The sequence below is a fragment of the Aegilops tauschii genome, chromosome 5 (assembly GCF_002575655.3).
Source record: "Aegilops tauschii subsp. strangulata cultivar AL8/78 chromosome 5, Aet v6.0, whole genome shotgun sequence".
NCBI classification, from domain to species: domain Eukaryota; kingdom Viridiplantae; phylum Streptophyta; class Magnoliopsida; order Poales; family Poaceae; genus Aegilops; species Aegilops tauschii.
This window is the reverse complement of record NC_053039.3, coordinates 162075312-162094573: the sequence shown is the minus strand read 5'-3', so window position 1 is coordinate 162094573 and position 19262 is coordinate 162075312. Positions and strand designations below refer to the sequence as shown.

The 19262-nt window shown below is 43.8% G+C and overlaps 1 protein-coding gene across 1 annotated transcript; it reads left to right on the top strand.

The window, feature by feature from the left end:
• The first annotated feature begins 143 nt into the window (after positions 1 to 143).
• On the top strand, positions 144 to 13816 carry LOC109747383 (phosphatidylinositol 3,4,5-trisphosphate 3-phosphatase and protein-tyrosine-phosphatase PTEN2A). The gene is made up of 13 exons (XM_020306453.4): positions 144 to 398; positions 931 to 1515; positions 2205 to 2306; positions 2382 to 2438; positions 6817 to 6882; positions 7038 to 7214; positions 7324 to 7410; positions 7486 to 7550; positions 7636 to 7712; positions 7842 to 7888; positions 10388 to 10518; positions 10722 to 10791; positions 13015 to 13816. Exons 2-13 carry the CDS (start codon positions 982 to 984, stop codon positions 13561 to 13563), a joined length of 1962 nt encoding a protein of 653 aa, XP_020162042.1. The 5' UTR covers positions 144 to 398; positions 931 to 981; the 3' UTR covers positions 13564 to 13816.
• Positions 13817 to 19262: the final 5446 nt, after the last annotated feature.

Below are 19262 nucleotides of genomic sequence, written 5' to 3'. Positions count from 1 at the left end.
GCGTTTAATCCTCTTTTAATAATAGAGATAATGACCGACCGAGATCTGTCAACATTTGCTGCTGTGTCGATAAAATCTGCCAATCCAAGCCGGTTCCACATGTCTGTTTTAGATGGGTATAAACACGTCCAGACCGTCCCTCAAAACGGTTTGACGGGAGATGCCCTTACCCTTTCTTTTGCACAAAAATTCCAATTAACCCCCTGTACCCACTCCAGGGTCGTCTCCTCCCGCTGCACCCCACCAAACCCGCCCGCGATCCCCATCTCTCTGTTTCCCACACAGACCTCCGCCGAAGAAGCAACCGCCCTTCTCCCCCCTCCATCAGGCAGCTCGCCGTCGTCGCCAACTCGCCAAGCCTCGAGGGAAGGAACGACACACAGATCCGGACCTTGCGGGTAAGGCCAGGCCACAACCTCCGCTTCTCATCTATTATAAGTTCTTGAGTCCGTAGCCGACCCGAGAGATCCCCTTCAGAGCGGTTCTTTCACACGTTGCTTTGTCCGAGCTCGTCGTGAGTTTCTTGTTAGGCTTAAAGATTCTTGTTAACTACGTGTCTGGCTGCCGTGGTAGCTCAGGTTGCGGTTCTTGTTCCTGTGTTAGTTTTAGTGTGGACGAGCTCTCATTTGTATTTTCAGTTCTTGTACATGTGGAATAACCTGCCCAGTTGCAAGTAATCAGTGATATCGATAAGATGATAATTATTCTAAGTTGTCTTTTGTTAGATATGTGAATGTGTAAAGTGATACATTGCTTGGCTGATGTGTTGATGCAACATAACATATTGTTTAGAATGAGATCTTTTGCGCTTGTTAAGAGTGAAATTGTAGTTATGCACTCAAATTCCGTGTAAATAAATATATGCAGTTAGTCGAGGACATGATTTGCACTTGCAGATTGAGCTGCTTTCTTATGATGATGGTCTTGCAGATGTGGCTTGTCATTCGTTCACCTGAGATTAATAAACTCCGTTAGTCAATCATGGAACAACAACAAGTCAAGCCATCTCTCCCCCCGTCTGATACTCCTATGGATAACCAGGATTCATCTCCACTTCCTGCCGTTACTACTGCTGATCCTGTTCCACGTGCTCTTTCAAATGATTCCGCGACACAGGCTGCCAGTCCAAATCCTGTTGCCCCTTCATCTCCTTCTGCTCCAACCTCTGCCACCACACAAGATGCTGCAGGACGCGAGGCACCATCATCCATGTTTTCTACATCAGGCTTATCTTCCTGGGCGAAAAATCTGAAAATCCCTCAGCCTTCTTCAGGTCAAGAATCACCAACAGGTAAAAATACCGTTTCCCGTCTCGCTAGTGGCCTTGGATTGCGGCTGTCTCCAAAAGATCCACAGCAAGACGAGAGTGCTGAAGGCAGCACAACCCCAACTACTGCACAAGCTGGTGTTTTTGGTTCCTTGACAAGAGGCATTGTGGATTCCTCTAAGAATGCTGTTAAGGCAGTGCAAGTTAAGGCTCGCCACATGGTCTCACAGAATAAGAGACGATATCAGGTACATTTATAGGTGTTCGAATATGAAATCTTGGGTGAACCTTTATATCTTTCAAACGCATTTCTTTTATTTTTCAGTTCTCATAGTATTGCACTAACATGATCAGGACAAGCATACATGCCTCTAATTGAGCAACAATTTTGTTCCTCTTTCATCATGGAAACTCTAATAGTCCGCACACAATTCCTTGAATGCTATGTTTGCTCCATTGCTCGCTTCTGACTTATGAAAAATGATGGTGTGTGTCGTTGAAAATGCCTTCTTCCAGCACCAAGTCATCCATGTTAGGAGGTTTTAGACATTAATATGTGTTCATATTTAGCATGCATCTTCTCACAAGTCACATGTCGTTTGGTTCAAGGTTCATATTTGCATGTTCTTAGCTGGGTTCGGTAAGCAGTGTCATGCCTCATGATTATGATAATTCATCAGTCTTTTGCTACGTTGATAATAGCAAGGACAATCAAGAATGCTATATGGAGAGGAGGGTCAAACTTTACTATTTTGGAGAATTAGAGTAATGATCTGTGTGATTATCTTCAGAAGATCCTTGCTAGTCAGTTATTTTCTCGAACACCTTAGAAACTATACGAAAAACAGTAGGCAGGATGGTTTCACTTAATAATTTAGCTTTTGTGGCCATAGCAGCAAGACAATAGATGTTGACAAATTTCTCGTTCTTATAATAGGAAGGAGGATTTGATTTAGACATGACATATATTACAGAGAACATAATTGCTATGGGTTTTCCTGCCGGTGATTTGAGCTCAGGGATTTTCGGATATTTTGAGGTCAGTGTCACACTTTGAAGTTGGAGCTCCTTTGTATTGTCTCTAGAATTAAACACGTCAATACCTCTATTGCAGGGCTTTTATCGCAACCACATGGAGGAAGTCATCAGGTTCTTTGAAATGCATCACAAGGTAGCTTTTGCTATCTATTAAGTTTCTTAACATACATGATAATTTTCAGGTGTTTAAGAGTGCCTTACAGATATATGTCTGATATTTACTTGTTTATGCTTCCATATGTTTCTTGCTACCTTGACCATGCTGCACTAACTTAATAACATGAGTTCGCTTCTCTTTCTCGCAAAAAGAAGCAGCTTGCTTCAGTGTAGGCATGCCCTCTGAATATGACACAGGAATAACTTCTCGAAGACACTAGCGCCAGAACAGTTGATAACTTGTTCACCTCAAGTATCTACATCAAGGGGTTTGATCAATGTTTTTAAGGCGGTAACGCGAGGCGAGGCGCCCTAGTACCGCCTCACCTTTTAGTCGCTTAAAGCGTAAGGTGAGGCGACACAATTAGACAATTCTGAACTACTATGAGCAGCAGAGTAGAGAAGAATTTGGTAGATACACACCTTGAAATTGCTGGTTGTAGAGCCCACATAGCATCCATCCCTCCCATCCTCTTTGCACTTGCTCTTCTCCAAAACAGAAAGTGGCATGAACATGAACAAATATGTTATAACTTAATAACTTGTCCACAAATAATGAAAAAACAGAGAACTAAGCGTGAGCAAAACTGCAAAAGTGAAAAACAAGATAAGTAGCATGACTGCAGTGCATGATATATTGCACAACCAGTTAACCACATGACATTAGTCATGAATCCTGATTCTTAAACATCACTACAACAACAGCAACAACAACAACAAAGCCTTTAGTCCCAAGCAAGTTGGGGTAGGCTAGAGGTGAAACCCATAAGATCTCGCAACTAACTCATGGTTCTGGCACAAGGATAGCAAACTTCCACGCACCCCTGTCCATGGCTAGTTCCTCGGTGATTCTTAAAACATTACTACAATGGCATAAAAAACGTTCACATAATACCAGCATAGCAAAAGGCTTAAGGCTTGTCAACTCTCTCATGTCTCTCAACTCTCAACTTTCATCTCCAAGTCTCAATAACCATCATATAACTCATCCATGGTGACATTGGTGTTTTCTCCACCATCTTGGTCAACATTGGTTGGATCGTCATCACTGCTCACACTATCATCATCAATCACAGTCTCAATCATCCTCCTCTGTGTTGGGGGTACTTGAGTATTGCTCTAACTCCTCTTCCTCATCTTTTGCAAGAATTGTTGGCCGTGTTGGTGTAGGTCTCTTGTGCTGCCTTATGTATGCCACACAGACACTTGACGCCCCCCTATGAAGTGTAATAGCTGTCCTAGGAAGATTGCGACCTCGAAAGGTTCGAAGATGCACCAATAGCCACACCAACATCCTCCCATGTAATGTCATCAGGACACCCTCGAGCACCTTTGGTGGTGACATTGTTGCGTCAACCCATTCATTGCCCCAATCAAAAACCTCAGCTTTTGTCGCCCGCCTTCACACACCTCTTTTGAAACCTATGCATCTTCTGGTTGTATGAAACAAAGACACATCATTCATTCTTTTCCATTGTAACGTGTTTCCTTTCTTTATATGGATCTACAAATAGCAAATAAAATGAATAACTAGCTTGCTGAAATTACTATTGAATAAATACAGAGAGTTTACTAGTTGACTCGCAAATTCAAATGTGCTCCGATTTCTGTCACAGCCAAATGATGAAACACAAAGACTAACAATACGCTTTTCAAACCTTTGTAGCTCAATGGTCTGACCACAATATGCACACCACCAAACAATTAACATGTAAAAATAAACATATATGAAGAGTCTGTCTATAAATTACATTGCTGGAATTACCTTGCAAAAATTAACATGCTGCATTCAACATGACTCACGAGGGTTTCCTTTCCCCATGTTGATCAACTTTGTTTTGAAGATTGACATCAAGTACCATTTTTGCAAGTGCATCATTAAAGCAGCTCCTTAGCTTCACAACTAAGGCATCATCATTTTCTCTTTACTGTTGGCTGGTAGGGCTCACCGGAGCTGAGCACGATGAAGTGAATGTTCTGCGCCGCGTGCAAACCTGCAATTTCTCTGTTTCTTTCTCCTCTATCTATTTGAGCTGCAATGCCCACGATCCGTGGCGTTCGTTCTATCCCACGAATGAATCGTGCTTGAGTACAAGACTCGCTCAAAGTTTGTTAGAAACCCGAGCTAAGCTCTAACAGAAACGGGAAATAAAGAAAAAACCGAAATGGCGCCGTGGCAGCCTAAAAGTGCTAGGAGCGCCACCATCGCCTGCTGATCCTCACGGCGCGGGATGTCGTCATCCTCGATGGCGTTCCAGAGGCGCTTGCATATTCACCTGTGACCAGGGCCAGTCGGTGTAGTTTGCCATGTTCAGCATGGGAAAGGAGAGTCCACTGCTGCCGCCGCCGATCTCCCGGACGACCTGCTGCATGACCAGCTCCCCCCTTGCCGCACTCGGCTGTGGTCGCGGCTCACGTCCCGTGGCCTCAGTGGCTGCGACTTGGAGGCATGGGAGGGAGAGTTTGTCTGCCCTCCGCTGCTCGACATGTCCACCGGTCACCGGTTAACAAGGCTCTGATGCCAATTGTCGGCCAGAAGAGCTTACGGGAGCTGAGCATGATGAACTCAACACACAACAACAACAACAACAACAACAACAACAAAGCCTTTAGTCCCAAACAAGTTGGGGTAGGCTAGAGGTGAAACCCATAAGATCTCGCGACCAACTCATGGCTCTGGCACATGAATAGCAAGCTTCCACGCACCCCTGTCCATAGCTAGTTCTTTGGTGATACTCCAATCCTTCATGTCTCTCTTAACGGACTCCTCCCATGTCAAATTCGGTCTACCCCGACCTCTCTTGACAATCTCCGCACACTTTAGCCGTCCGCTAAACACTGGAGCTTCTGGAGGCCTGCGCTGAATATGCCCGAACCATCTCATACGATGTTGGACAAGCTTCTCTTCAATTGGTGTTACCCCAACTCTATCTCGCACACACACAGACAATGTTTTGCGCCATGTGCGTACTTGCGACTTCTCTACCCCGTTTTCCTCTATTTATTTGAGCTACAATGCAACATGCAACGCCCGGATTAAGCGACACATCAGCCAACTCCAAGAAGTGTCCTCCGGATTATTTATTAACAAGGAAGTTAATCAAATGGCGCTCCCTTCTATCCAACCAGCCATCCGACATGAGTTTCCTTCTCTATTATTTCCATGCTGCCTCATGTTGCCCCCTACTTGTTTCCTTGACACAATCATTAAGCAATGGCTCTCTCTCAGGTCTTGGTTCATAGGCACTAGGAGGCTTGTACCCTGAACCATATTGGCAAGGGGCTTCAATTGCAATCTCAAATTGTCTACTGCTTGTAGCATTAAATGGTATGCCACACTCACAGAAGAACAAATGCTCACTGCACATTCACATAGTGCCTCTCTTCCTTAGTCTTTGTGCTGGACTCCATAGTGCTTTGAGAACACCAAAAGCGCCTTTCATCTACAAGATCCTCAGGTGTTCTTCGAAACATGGCAACAATTTGCTTGGAACTATTGGCAGCAGCAGCAGCGGACTTGCCTTTTGCTGACATGTTGGTAACAAATGCTCTCTTGTTCACTATTGGAGGCCATGCCGAGTTGGAGAGCTGAGCAGGCTGCGGTGCATGAGGTGCTACTACCTTGGGAGCAACAGCAGCATACTCCACTATCAGGCCATAGGAGACCAAGGCGAGACAGTGGAGGCGACAGTAGAGAGTAGAGGCGATGCAGTCCGGTGAGGCAGCTGCCTGGGTGTCAGTCATCTAATGAAGCAGCCGTGACGGCATCCTCCACTGGACCCCGTATTGCTACGGGCCAGCAAATATACCCCTATATAAAGGAGGAAGTACACATATCTATTACATGGACAAGGCGGATGCCTTTCGTAGATGTCAAAGGCGGTTCGACGCCCTGGACTTGGGGGGCACCCTGACGCCAAAGCGTCGCATAAAAGCAATGGGTTTTAGCATTTCTATTATGATGAATGTGCAAGTTAACCTTTTCATCTGTTGTACAATGCATATCTTTGTTAAGGTGATGAATGCCTTTTTCATTTGCTTGAGGGTGGTAATTCATCTATGATATTTTGCTTCTATGCATTGTTAGACCTATCTTCTCTATTTTTACCAATGTGCAATACTACTGGAAGTTTTGCAGTTAAGGACTCCTGTGGATCAAACCTATAACACATGTTTCTTGAAGTTCGGTAGATCTCGTGACATGTCGTTGGGGTAGTTAAATTTTAGTTAAATGTCATTGGAGGACAATTACGTTTTCTAGTTGATCTTCGTTTACATCAATTACAAAGTTCAGTTACAAATGTTACTTGAACTATTTGTGCCTTTTAACCTCTATATTTATTATTATGTTACAGGGGAAATATAAGGTGTATAACCTTTGCTCAGAAAGGCTGTATGATGCATCTCTTTTTGAGGGAAAGGTATGGGCAGCTTATATATCTGTTTATGTCCCTGTCCTGTCACCACCAAGAAATAATTTGAAAATTTCCAATCACTTGCTTCAGTTTCCTTCACACAGTTTGATAATGAAATAATCATTTTTGTTCAATATTCATATTTGATGTGTATATTTTAGGTTGCATGCTTTCCTTTTGACGATCATAATTGTCCTCCGATACAACTTGTCATATCATTTTGCCAAAGTGCATACTCATGGCTGAAGGAAGACATAGAAAATGTGGTGGTTGTCCATTGCAAAGCTGGGAAAGCAAGAACAGGGTTGATGATCTCCAGCCTTCTAGTATACCTAAAGGTAAAATCAGTATTTGCGTTACATGCTAATTAAAATTAGCCATGCCAATTCTCCTACCAATTTTGAGGGTTAATAAGATTGGAAGCTTGTGCATCATATGTATGGACAGTTCTTTCCTACTGCGGAGGAGTCCATTGAATACTACAACCAGAAAAGATGTGTAGATGGAAAAGGGCTTATTCTTCCAAGCCAGATTGTGAGTAACCCTTGGATTATTTTAATTTATTTATATAACAATGCATTATTCTTAATTTGCTGGAAAAAATTACAGAGATATGTGAAGTACTTTGAGCGTATCTTAACTTACTTCAATGGTGAAAATCAGCCGCCTCGCAGGTGTTCACACTACTTCCTCCATGATTTCAGTATGATCTGCATGTATCTCATTTGTAAATGATTAAGCATGTGCCACACTTTCCAGGTGCATGCTTAGGGGATTTCGCCTTCATAGGTGCCCCTATTGGATCAGGCCATCAATTACTGTGTCCAATCACAATGGTATCTTACATCATGAATTGAACTTGAAATGTTCATCTCACATATCATATAGTAAAAGAGTAGCTTGTTGTTCTTTTTCTATGATTAGCAGTTTTTCTCCTCTGCATTGAGTAATAACCTATTATGCAGGTGTTCTTTTTTCTACGAAGAAGCATCCAAGAACGAAAGAACTAATGGTATGCCTTTCCATCAATAAACCACTCTGGTTTTTGTTCATTAATAAAACATTCTTGTTTATGTTCAGTAGTTTGTGGCTTTCTGCTTACTCTGAAAATTATCGGTTGAGTATCACGAATATCTGTGCAGGTTGTTCATATTATTGATTGCGCCCACTTTGTTTTTGTAAGCTCATAGCGGAAACCGCATAGTGTTAAAAAGGTTCTTAAAAAAAATCAGTGGCCTAGTACTGTCTTCTATAGCTTGAAGCAGTTGTATGAACATAGCCTAGTACCGTCTTCTATAGCTTGAAGCAGTTGTATGCCCAACATTTTCAGTACCAATGGGGTGTTACATTGGTAAAGAAATGTAATGGTTGTTATATCATAATGTAAATGATATTAGGTCCAAGAGAGAAATGAAACTAACAAATATTGAACACTAATTTTTTGTGTTGATTCTTTGCTTCCTCAACAATAGATACATGCCTCCTCTAATATACTGATGGCTTATAATATTTTGTAATATTTCTTGCTTAACTAACTGGTCTTGTATTGCTCCCGATTTTCCTATATAAAGGACAGACCTGTTAAGTAGTATTAGTATTGGTCTAGGAGTTCTTATTAGGCTACGTCTCTTTCCTTGTACCCCAAGTCTTGTGTAATATATATATATATATGCCTCTTGGGCTATGCAATCGAGATAAGGTGCATCCATAACATGGTATTAGAGCCTAGGTAAAAAAAAATCGCTCCATCCAATCTTGCGCCGCCATAATCCTCTTGGCTTGCTGCTGATTTCTTCTCATGTCCACACGCGTGCCTGCCTCTGGTCGCTGCTGCTTCCGCGCACGCCACGTGCTGCTCCCCTTAGTCAATGCCTCTACCACATGCCACTGCACACTGCCAAACAATCGACCTGCCGGCTTCTGCTTCGCCTAGCCGGCCTTTGCTCCGCGCCTATCCACTGGCCCTCCACCTCTGCTCCACCCCGATTCACCGACCCTCCACCTTGATCCGCCGGCCCACTGACTTGTTACAGGAGCACAATACTTTTGGAATCTAGATATGTTGGCTTCTACCTTACGTGTCTTGCGTGTTTCTATGGATTTTGCATTAGTGAAGCTAAACACAAAAACAATGCTATAATGGAAGTACATTTGGAATTTGTGTGGTTGCTACTTGAGCAGCCTACTTTGTTATCTCTTTTCTTTTCCTTTTTCTTTGTTTCAGGCTTTATTTAGCATAATCTAGTAGGTTTCCAGTTTTGTTGTTTCCATAAAACAAAGTACCACCACCAACAACAATAAAGCCTTTAGTCCCAAACAAGTTGGGGTAGGCTAGAGCTGAAACCCATAATATCTCGAAACCAACTCATGGTTCTGGCACATGGATAGCTAGCTTCCACGCACCCCTGTCCATGGCTAGTTCTTTGGTGATATTCCAGTCCTTCAGATCTCTCTTTACGGACTCCTCCCGTGTCAAGTTTGATCTACCCCAACCTCTCTTGACATCGTCAGCACATTTTAGCCGTCTGCTATGCATTGGAGCTTCTGGAGGCCTGCATTGAATATGTCCAAACCATCTCAGAAGATGTTGAACAAGCTTCTCTTCAGTCAGTGCTAGCCCAACTCAATCCCCTATATCATCATTCCAGACCCGATTCTTTCTTGTGTGGCCACACATCCATCTCAACATGTGCATCTCCGCTACACCTAACTGTTGAACATGTCGCCTTTTAGTCAGCCAACACTCAACGCCATACAACATTGTGGGGCGAATTGCCGTCCTATAGAACCTGCCTTTTAGCTTTTGTGGCACTCTTGTCACAGAGAACGCCAAAAGCTTGGCACCACTTCATCCATCCGGCTTTGATCCGATGTCTCACATCTTCATCGATATCACCATCCTTCTGCAGCATTGACCCCAAATATCGGAAGGTGTCCTTCTGAGGTACCACCTACCCATCAAGGCTAACCTCCTCGTGCCTAGTAGTACTGAAACTGCACCTCATGTACTCAGTTTTAGTTCTACTAAGCCTAAAACCTTCCGATTCCAAGGTTTGTCTCCATAGCTCTAACTTTCTGTTAACCCCCGTCCGACTATCATCGACTAGCACCATATCATCCGCAAAGAGCATACACCATGGGATATCTCCTTGTGACCTCATCCATCACTAAAGCAAAACGATAAGGGCTCAAAGCTGACCCTTGGTGCAGTCCTATTTTGATCGGGAAGTCATCAGTCTCGCCATCGCTTGTTCAAATACTTGTCACAACATTATCGTACATGTCCTTGATGAGGTTAATTTACTTTGTTGGGACTTTGTGTTTCTCCAAGGCCCACCACATGACATTCCGTAAAACAAAGTACCAAAAACCTCAAAAGATATTCCAAACTCTCTTATTTCACTATGACCTAGAGAAGCTGTTTCTTTTATTATATATTTGATCTATTCTCTAAATGCATGAAGTCTCTCTCTGCTCTCATTTGGTAACTTAATTTTCAACCCATTTTCAGCCAGAAGATTTCTGGTTTAGTGCACCAAAGAAGGGAATTATGGTTTTCGCGTTGCCCGGGGAGCCTGGATTAGCAGAGGTAGCTGGTGATTTCAAGATTCAGTTTCATGATCGGCAAGGAGATTTCTACTGGTAAGCTCCTTTTTTCTAATAATGTATCATTCCTTTACATAAGTATCTTGCTTTAGTTGCAGAAATCTACATATATATATATATATATATATATATATATATATATATATATATATGATATATATCTGATGGCATCAAAATCTTACATGGGAAACTGGAAATAAATTATATTCTTAATTATATTTTACACTTGTCTTTTTCAGCTGGCTAAATACAACAATGATGGAGAACAGAGTGACACTGAATCCAACTGATTTTGATGATTTTGACAAGGTAATCGATGCTTCATTGCTGATTTTGACAAGGTAACTGATTATTTTGACTAGGTAGGTACACGTGCAAATTGCACGTAGGAGCTTATAGATATAACCAAAGTATGAACGAATATCGATATACCACATGATAAACAGGTAAACATGTTAGTTTGGAGTCATATATGCATGGCGTAGATGTAGATTTAGTTCTCGTGGTTCATCCCATCGAAAATCAAATTATAACTACAGAATATTTGAAGACTGCAAGGTATAATATAGTACATGAAAATGTCAAATATATCCAGCACATTTGTCCTTAGGTATCTCGTATTGCAGTTTTGAGTAGCTAGTATTGCATCTTCAAAGACAAATGGAATTATGAACATGTTGTCATAACTTTGAGTTTTTTTGTGAACTAAGAGTGAATGGAATTATTTTTGAAGAAACAAACTTGGGGGAATTAAAGTATGGAAGGATCTAGAACAAATGAGAAGTGCCTGCGAAGTGAGGTTTGTGCATATTGCGCATTGTGAATCATATATAGTAAAAAAAGGAATGGCAATTCATTCGAAAAAAAGTTTGGATAGTTAAAGTATGGAAGATTCTAGAACAAAAAAGTGTTTGGTGTTTTCGAATTTGTGTATATTGTGCACTCTAAATCATAAAGTAAAAAAGAGTGACAATTCATCTACAAGAAAGAAAGTTTGGATAATTAAACTACAACATGGGATGAGGTTGCGCTTATGTAATTGCTAAATCAATTCCGAAGTTGTTATTGACCACACCAGGGCACGGTCAACCTGATCACAAAGTTCCAGTCCCTGTAAGCAGTTGAAGAACAAGCAAGACCTATGATTTGCAATATAAACTGCTGAATGTTGGGTTTCCGTAAGCGGTCTTGGGTTGGTTGTTACACAAATGAAATATATGAATTTGCAACTATGGCGAATTTGTACCTAAACAAAACCCAAGTCTAAACGATGCCCTGGAGGGATTGGGGGGGGGGGGGGGGGGGGATCAACCCTAAGTCGGTTTCTCCACTAATACGAACTCGAAACCTATTGCCCTTTATTTCGATTTTACATGGGCCTGGCCCAAAAGTGACGTGGCACAATACCTAAGGATGATTATGGATGAAATTATGAAGTGTTATCGTGTGTGCTTTGTCCATGCCTTCATGTGTCATTATGGCTCCCTCAAAGTCCTGAAATGACGTTTGCGAACTCTGGTGATTGGTCCTTGTCTTTTTGTTACTTGAGCAGGTGTACCTGTGAGATGTGTGGGTGTAACTGCAGTAGGGGATGTCCTCATCAGTGCACGTGGTAGAATCCGATGGAGTGAAGATGATATCCAACGGCCAATAGTGCTCGGATTTACCACCTCTGTATCGTCGGATTATCTTCATCCAATGTCCAATATTCAAAGTTGTTAATACATTAACGGAAGTTTATTTCAAAAATAAAAATATTGAACTATTCAATAAGATGCACGCTAAATATCCACTTTATATTGTTGAGTCCACATGACTGTTTTAGGCCCTGTTCGGGACACGGTTGTGTAAAACCATAGTTAAAAAAGGCGTGCCTAGCTCTAGGCGGTAGCAAAACGCCTAGCGCGTAACTGCGCTTAATCTGCACATAATTGCGCATAAGTATGCGCTTTGGTCAGAAATCGCAAGGAGGTGGTAAAACACAAAATTAACGCCTAGCGCTTTTTTGAACTATGTGTAATACATAGGAATATGAGTAAGTGTAGGAATGGGGAAGGATCACACCTGCAAAATAAAGGAGCTGAAAAACCACAGGAAAACATAAGGAGTGTGCGATTTGGGTGGTTGCAGGAGAACGAAGGAATGGTACTGGTGCACCTGTTATTAATCATGGTTCCATGAATACTTTATTTGCCTTTCCTTTCTCCCACTGGCATCGAGATGCGCGCCTTTCCTTTCTCCCAAACTTTAGGTTGGAAAATTTTCCCACAGGAACAAATGTTCCTTTGAAATTCCTGCAGATTTCCTATGGACCCAATGCACCCTTATTCCATGAGTTGCCATGTGTAATGCAAGGTTTGGCTCTAGTTGAGCTGTAGCAGACTTGGTACATTTTATATTTGTCATTGATGAAAATGATTTATATTACTAGTAGTAAGTGAAGAAAACATTTTGCCCAGTGATGAGTCATTTATCTTGAGTTCACCTTGTTGACCTTTGTTCAGACTCTTAACTAACTATTATGGTATCCAGAGAAAATTGCCGTCACCAGGATTCCAGGTTGAGATCGTTCTGGTAGATTATAGTGGTTCACAACCACCAAAACAAAAACCAGCTGATGGATCTGCTGATAAGAAGTCTGATGCTGATTCCTCTACGAGCAGCAGTGCCAAAGACAGCAATGCTGCACCTGTAGAGTCCAAGAAAGAAACTGGAAGTGATGATAAGGATGATGTTTTTTCTGACAATGAAGCAGAAGATGGGTCATCCAAGGGCAGGAAGGAGGTCTCCAGCAGTGGTCAAGGTGGAGCAAATGGAGCCAAAGCTTCTGAAACAAGTGTTGCACAACAGGAGCCATCAGCTGTTGCCAGCGGAATCGAGAAAATAACCATTTCGGGCGATCAAGGAATTGCAAGGGCAGCTGACGCTATCTCTCTCAAAACTGAAGCTAGCAGCAAGAGCGGCTCCACCAAAGCACACCCCCCTGCTGTGGAATCATCCAGCTTGAGCGAGTTCAAGGCCATCGCCGCAGACGCTTCGGTCTTCTCATTTGGAGATGAAGATGACTACGAAAGCGAATAGGGCCCTCTGCTTTTGCAGGTGTTTGGTTTGTCATGTGTACATTTTCACTCTTCTAAGACCCATGATGGAATGTCACTATAAAGCAAAGCTGGAAAGAATTGATTTATTTTTGTGTTTTGCGTTTATTATAGCCCTTTAATCAAGGTGCAGTGTTGTACCTTGACCAGATCTGAACTTGGACAGTAGCCACTGAGAATGTTATAACCATTTGATTCTCCAAGCTAGACCAGGTTGTTTCTTTTCATGCACAAAATGGGTTGTTAGAGCATTTCCAACCGTTTGGCCCCCCAGCGCACCTGGGGAAGGCCTTTGCGCGTTTGCGCCGGTAGTTTTTTCGGCCTGAGGGGAATCAAGTTTCCAGCCGCGCCCCCAGGTTTCGGCCCCCAAACACACACAAAATCAAAGTTCTTTTTCGCTACCAAAAAACGACATAAGTTCGGTGATCATCATGCCACAGGTCGGCAATCGAACATAGCCGAAGTCCGGCAATCAAAAGGGTAGGAACAATAGACATGGAACTCAAATGGCAGGCTCCTCTACAGGGGTGGGAGAGGTCGGCGTCGGCGTTGTGGGCACAGTTGCAGTGCTTGCGTTGGCGTGGGCGTAGTGGCAGTGGTCGTTGCCGGTCTCGACATCTGGTTCAAGATGAGGTTACGCTCTGCCAGGTACCACACCTTCACCTGCTGGTCCATCGTCGCCATCTCTGCTCCCATCAGGAACGCCATGTCAGTGTTCCTCTTCTTCGCGACGACGTTGGTCCTGAGAAAGTCGAGCTTGACGTCCTGCTTCGTCATTAGCGCCGACCACCTCGCCTCAGACTTCTCCTCCCTCTTGGCGGCGTGGCTCCTGGCGTCGGCGATGCACTGCTCTACCGACGACTGCAGCCGTTTGGCAGCGGACGCCGAGTCTCTCGCTGCCTTAGCTTTCTTGCTGCCATCATGACGCCTTCTGCCGCCGCCGACGCAGGCGCGTCCGGTTGTAGACACTATCCTTGGTCTTGGCGAGAGCGAGCCGTCACTCTGTCCATTTCTCGCACGACTCTATCCCGGTGAAGACATGAAGGAACTTGAAATCCTGGTCGTTGTTGTCCTTGTGAAACATGTCGAACATTCGAACCATCTACACAGACAAAGAACAAGTGTCGGCGAAGTACACGGCGAAGAGCTGGGCCGGCGAGCGATGGACATACCTGAAGCTCGACGTTAACGCCGCTCTCCGGGCGAGCAATGACCTCCTCCTGAATCCCATGCCACTTGTTGGAGGCCTGCTGGATGGTTGCCCAATGGTTGGCCATGGCCTTCTCGCCGCAATCCATGTGGATGCTGGCGAAGTCGGGGTCGACCAACTTGCGCTCGTCGAACACCGTCTTGACCCTTCTCCAGTAGGTGTCGGCGTTCTGATTCGCGCCGGTGATTGGGTCGATGCTGACAGTCTTCCATGCTTCGGCGAGGCACTTGTCTTCCTTTGGCGTCCAGTTGACGCGAGGCACGCCCAGCATGGCTTTGGACGGCCGCTTCTTCTTTCTCCCTTTGGCCGCTGGCTCCGTCGGTTCTTCCTCTTCCACCTCCTCCTCGGCATCGTCGTGCTTGACGTCCTCCATGTTGACGGCGGTGTCCAACGTTTCGTCTTGCATGCGGAACCCGGGGCACGAACTGGCGGCGGCTGATCCGTCCGTGATGATCTCGTCCATGTCGGTATCGGTGCCGCTGAACTGTGGCACCGAGCCTGGTGTGAAGGGTAGGGGTCCACGACGCAGAGTTGGTGCAGGCGAGCCTGAGTACGTCGGCGAGTAGCCGTACTGGGTGTTGAGGTCGGCGATGAACGCGGGGAAGGGCGTGCGCGGGTCGGGGTTGAAGACGGGGCGACGACGGGGGGGGGGGGGGGGAGTGGCGCAGAGCCATGCGGAAGGTGATGTTGGGGTTGAAGCCGCCAAGCGCGTCATCGTCGGCGCATTCAGGTGAGGGCGCGTACCCCCACACTGGCAGTGAGAAGTTGGCCGGCGACGCGACGCTCTGCTGGCTGCCCCACGCGCCTTGTGGTACTGGCCGGCCTGTTGAGGCGGAAGGAGCTGGCACTCGTTCGCCATGACTGCGCGAGACGTCTCCTCCTGCTCCACCGTCGCGTCCCTGGCCTTCTTCATGTTGAGCTTGTTCCGCCGATCGTTGGTGACCGCCGCCCGGCGATCAACGTCGACCTTCCACTGGGTGTTCGTCAAGCCCCGGGGGCTTGGCATCGGCGCCCTCAGCTTCCTCGGCTTTGGCTGGGCGGAATCAGTGGCTAGGCGAGGGGCGCATACTTCTTTGATGGCATGGCGCGCGGATCTGGGGAGAATGGCGGGAGCTGCGGGGGAGACCGGGGGGTGGTGGGGAGGAAAAGGGAGGGAAAAGCGGAAAACGGCAGGAAAACCGGCTGGTGTCCCCGACAGTGCGGGTCCACGCGTCTTTTCGCTTCAGCCGGTGTCCCCAGGCGCCTCCCGGTGCGCTGGGTTCTGCTTGGGTTCGCCGTTTGTGATTTCGGCCCAAAACTGACAAAAACGAGGATCTGGGGGCGCGGCTGGGCGATTTTTTCTGCACCGGCGGTAAAAAGGGTGCCCTGGGGGCCTGTTGGAGGGCGGCTCGAGATGCTCTTATTTCCACTCTCTTGTCGGGTAAACCTGCAGACAGCTGAGGAGTAGTCTTTTTTCTCACTTGACGTGTTAATTAATGTGTATTTTTCTTTTCAACGCACAACAAGACAACCCTCTCACTCCTCATTGGTTGATTAATGTGGTACACGATAACCAACCTTCTCACTCCCACATGGATGCAAGGGGTATTAATGTCCTCGGTTGCTAGTACGAGGCAAACCTCATTAATTTTACCTCGATTGATGTTAGTGGCTTTATATAGATACAAATTATAATTTTGATAGTGACCTTGTATACAAAAATGGAGAGAGTATTTGTTTCCATAGGAAGAAGATTTGAATCCATTATCATTTAAATTCAGATTTGCTATTTCACATCTAAATGTGAAAATAGTTACATCACATCTAACTTTCTAACCACACGATTTAGACATTAAGATTCGTGTTCTTTGATTCTTTTTCGTTTGTTCAAAGTGCTGGAGGACGTCACGCGCCTATTCTTTCATTTGTTCAAAGTCGGGATAGAGTCGGTCAAACTCAACGACAGGAGGATGCATTTTGTTGGCTTCAGCGTTGATCCATTTAAGCACCGATTGACGCGGTGTTGCTTTGTTTGTGCTCCTGTGTGTTTGTAGGTACCCTGCTTGTGGTGCATGCGCAACGACTGTGTTTTTCTGGTTTCTTTGTCTTTTTTCCTATTTCTTCTTTTTCAATTCATGATTTTCTTATTTTTATTTTTTCCCTTTTCATTTTTTTAAATTATTGAATTTTCGAATCATTGTTAGTTGACAGTCTACCACCAAAAAAGGGGTTGTCTTTTTTTTTTGTTTCAGTTGCAAGTCCATCCTCAACTTGTAACTGAGGCTGATTTTTTCTTGTCCCAATTGAAATCACATCCTTGACTTGTAATTGGGTCTCGACATTTTTTTTGTCTCAGTTGCAAGTGTACCCTCAACTCGTAACTGGGGTCCGAACTTCTTTGTCCCAATTGTAAGTCCACCTCAACTCGCAACTGAGGCCTAACTTTTTTCTCTCAGTGCAAGTTCACTCTCGATTTGCAACTGGAACCCGATATTTTTTAGTCCCAATTTCAAGTCCATCATCGACTCGCAATTAGGGGGTCCGATCTTTTTTTTTTTCAGTTGCAAGTCCACACTCGACTCATAACCGGGGCCCGACCTTTTTTTGTCTCAGTTGCAGTCCCACCCTCAACTCGCAACTGAGACCGGACTTCTTTTCCGCCCTCGACTCGCAACTGGGGCCCAACATTTTTTGTCCTAGTTGCAAGTCCACCCTCGACTCATAATGGGGACGCGACCTTTTTTGTCTCAGTCGCAATCCCACGCTCAACTCACAACTGGGCCCAAACTTTTTTGTCTCAGTTGCAAGTCCGCCCTTGACTTGCAACTTGGGCCCAACATTTTTTTGTCCTAGTTGCAAGTCCACGCTCGACTTGTAAAGGGGGCGCGCCCTTTTTTTGTCTAAGTTGCAAGTCCACCCTTGACTCGCAACTTGGGCTCGGTCTTTTTTTGTCCCAATTGCAAGTCCACCATCGACTCGCAACTGGGGCCCGACATTTTTTGTCTCAGATGCAATCCCATCCTCGACTCGTAACTGGGGGTCCGACCTTCTTTTTGTCCTAGTTGCAAATCTATCCTGGACTCGTAATTGAGGCCCAAACTTTTTTCATTATATAATACATTCTTTTAAACATCACAAACATTCTTTTGAAATGTATGAACATTTTTTAAATGGTGAAAACAATTTTTTATTGAGACTTTATGATTAAAACAAAAATAAACTAAATTTATTCATGTTTTTCAAAAAAATAGATTTTTTTAAAAAAATAAGCTAAACTGTTTGGGGATTTTCAAAATTTCTTCGCTTTTTTTTCAAATTTTGTTCGTGAAGAAATTGTTTGGAATACCAAATATTGTTCTTATTTAAAAGTTGGAATTACAAAATTTACTCACATTTGAAAAAGAGTTTTCAATTTTTTTGCGTTTAAAAAATATTTGACATTTCAAAATTGTTGACAATTTGCAAATAAGGTTTCATTTTTTTAAAGCGTCTTCTAATCTTGACGTTGTACTATGTTCTTAATCACTTCCAGCTTCTAAATATTCAACAACAACTATTAGTTGGAGTGGTAGGCACTAGTGTTTCCCAATGTGAAGTTCCAAGTTTGATTCCAAAGCAGCGGAGTCCGTAATTTGATTTTTTTTTTGTTGCGCTCCAGCGGCCGGTAGATGTGATATAGTTAGACCCATTTTAAATTTGCTTCCATGTGTTTCGTATGACTTTGCTCCAACATAATGCAAAATTAAATCTGCTTGTGTTTATTAATGATGTTGCATCAATAGTGAAGTAAACTTGCTACGCTTAACAGAAAATTGACTATAGAATTGTTCTAACAAAATAAAACATCCATATATACAAAATAACCATTATCATGAGTACACAGAACACATGCTTCAAACATATTAGGGATGCCATTCTAAGAAATGCAAGTGTACTCAAGTTTTCTCTCATCATATAAAAATCATGCTTCCAACCCTACAAACCATGCTTTTAATTGCTTCTGCTGATGTCACAACTTAGATGTGAAATATTAGATGTGATATATTCAGAACCATTTAAATTTGCTTCCATGTGACTTTGATCCAGCGTAATGCAAAATTAAATTTGCTTGTGTTTATCAATGATTTTGCATCAACAGTGAAGTAAACTTGCTACGGTTAACAGAAAATTGACTATAGGATTGCTCTAACGAAATAAGACATCCATTATCTATATCTATACTACTATATAGTGTACCAGTAATATGACATATGAGCCGTTGGATCTTTACAATCGGACGGTTGTAACTAACAGGTTCAAATATGAGAAAACGTGGCATCACATGTCCATTCGACCTGGCAATCCAATGGTCAATATTTCAGGGATTCGCTGTGAGGGGCCCTTCTCCTGCCGTCAGCCATCTGAGCAGACTCCTCGAGAATTTTCACGTGAGACTGGCCATGTCTCTACTACTTAAAATACCCAGTTGGTGGTGATGGTGTGCCTGCCATACT

Excerpts from the sequence above, each read along its gene's own strand:
- LOC109747383 (XM_020306453.4), top strand. The coding sequence starts at position 982 with ATGGAACAACAACAAGTCAAGCCATCTCTCCCCCCGTCTGATACTCCT. Across the intron at positions 6,883-7,037 it reads CATCTCTTTTTGAGGGAAAG|GTTGCATGCTTTCCTTTTGA; the intron begins GTATGGGCAGCT and ends TGTATATTTTAG. Across the intron at positions 7,411-7,485 it reads TTATTCTTCCAAGCCAGATT|AGATATGTGAAGTACTTTGA; the intron begins GTGAGTAACCCT and ends AAAAAATTACAG.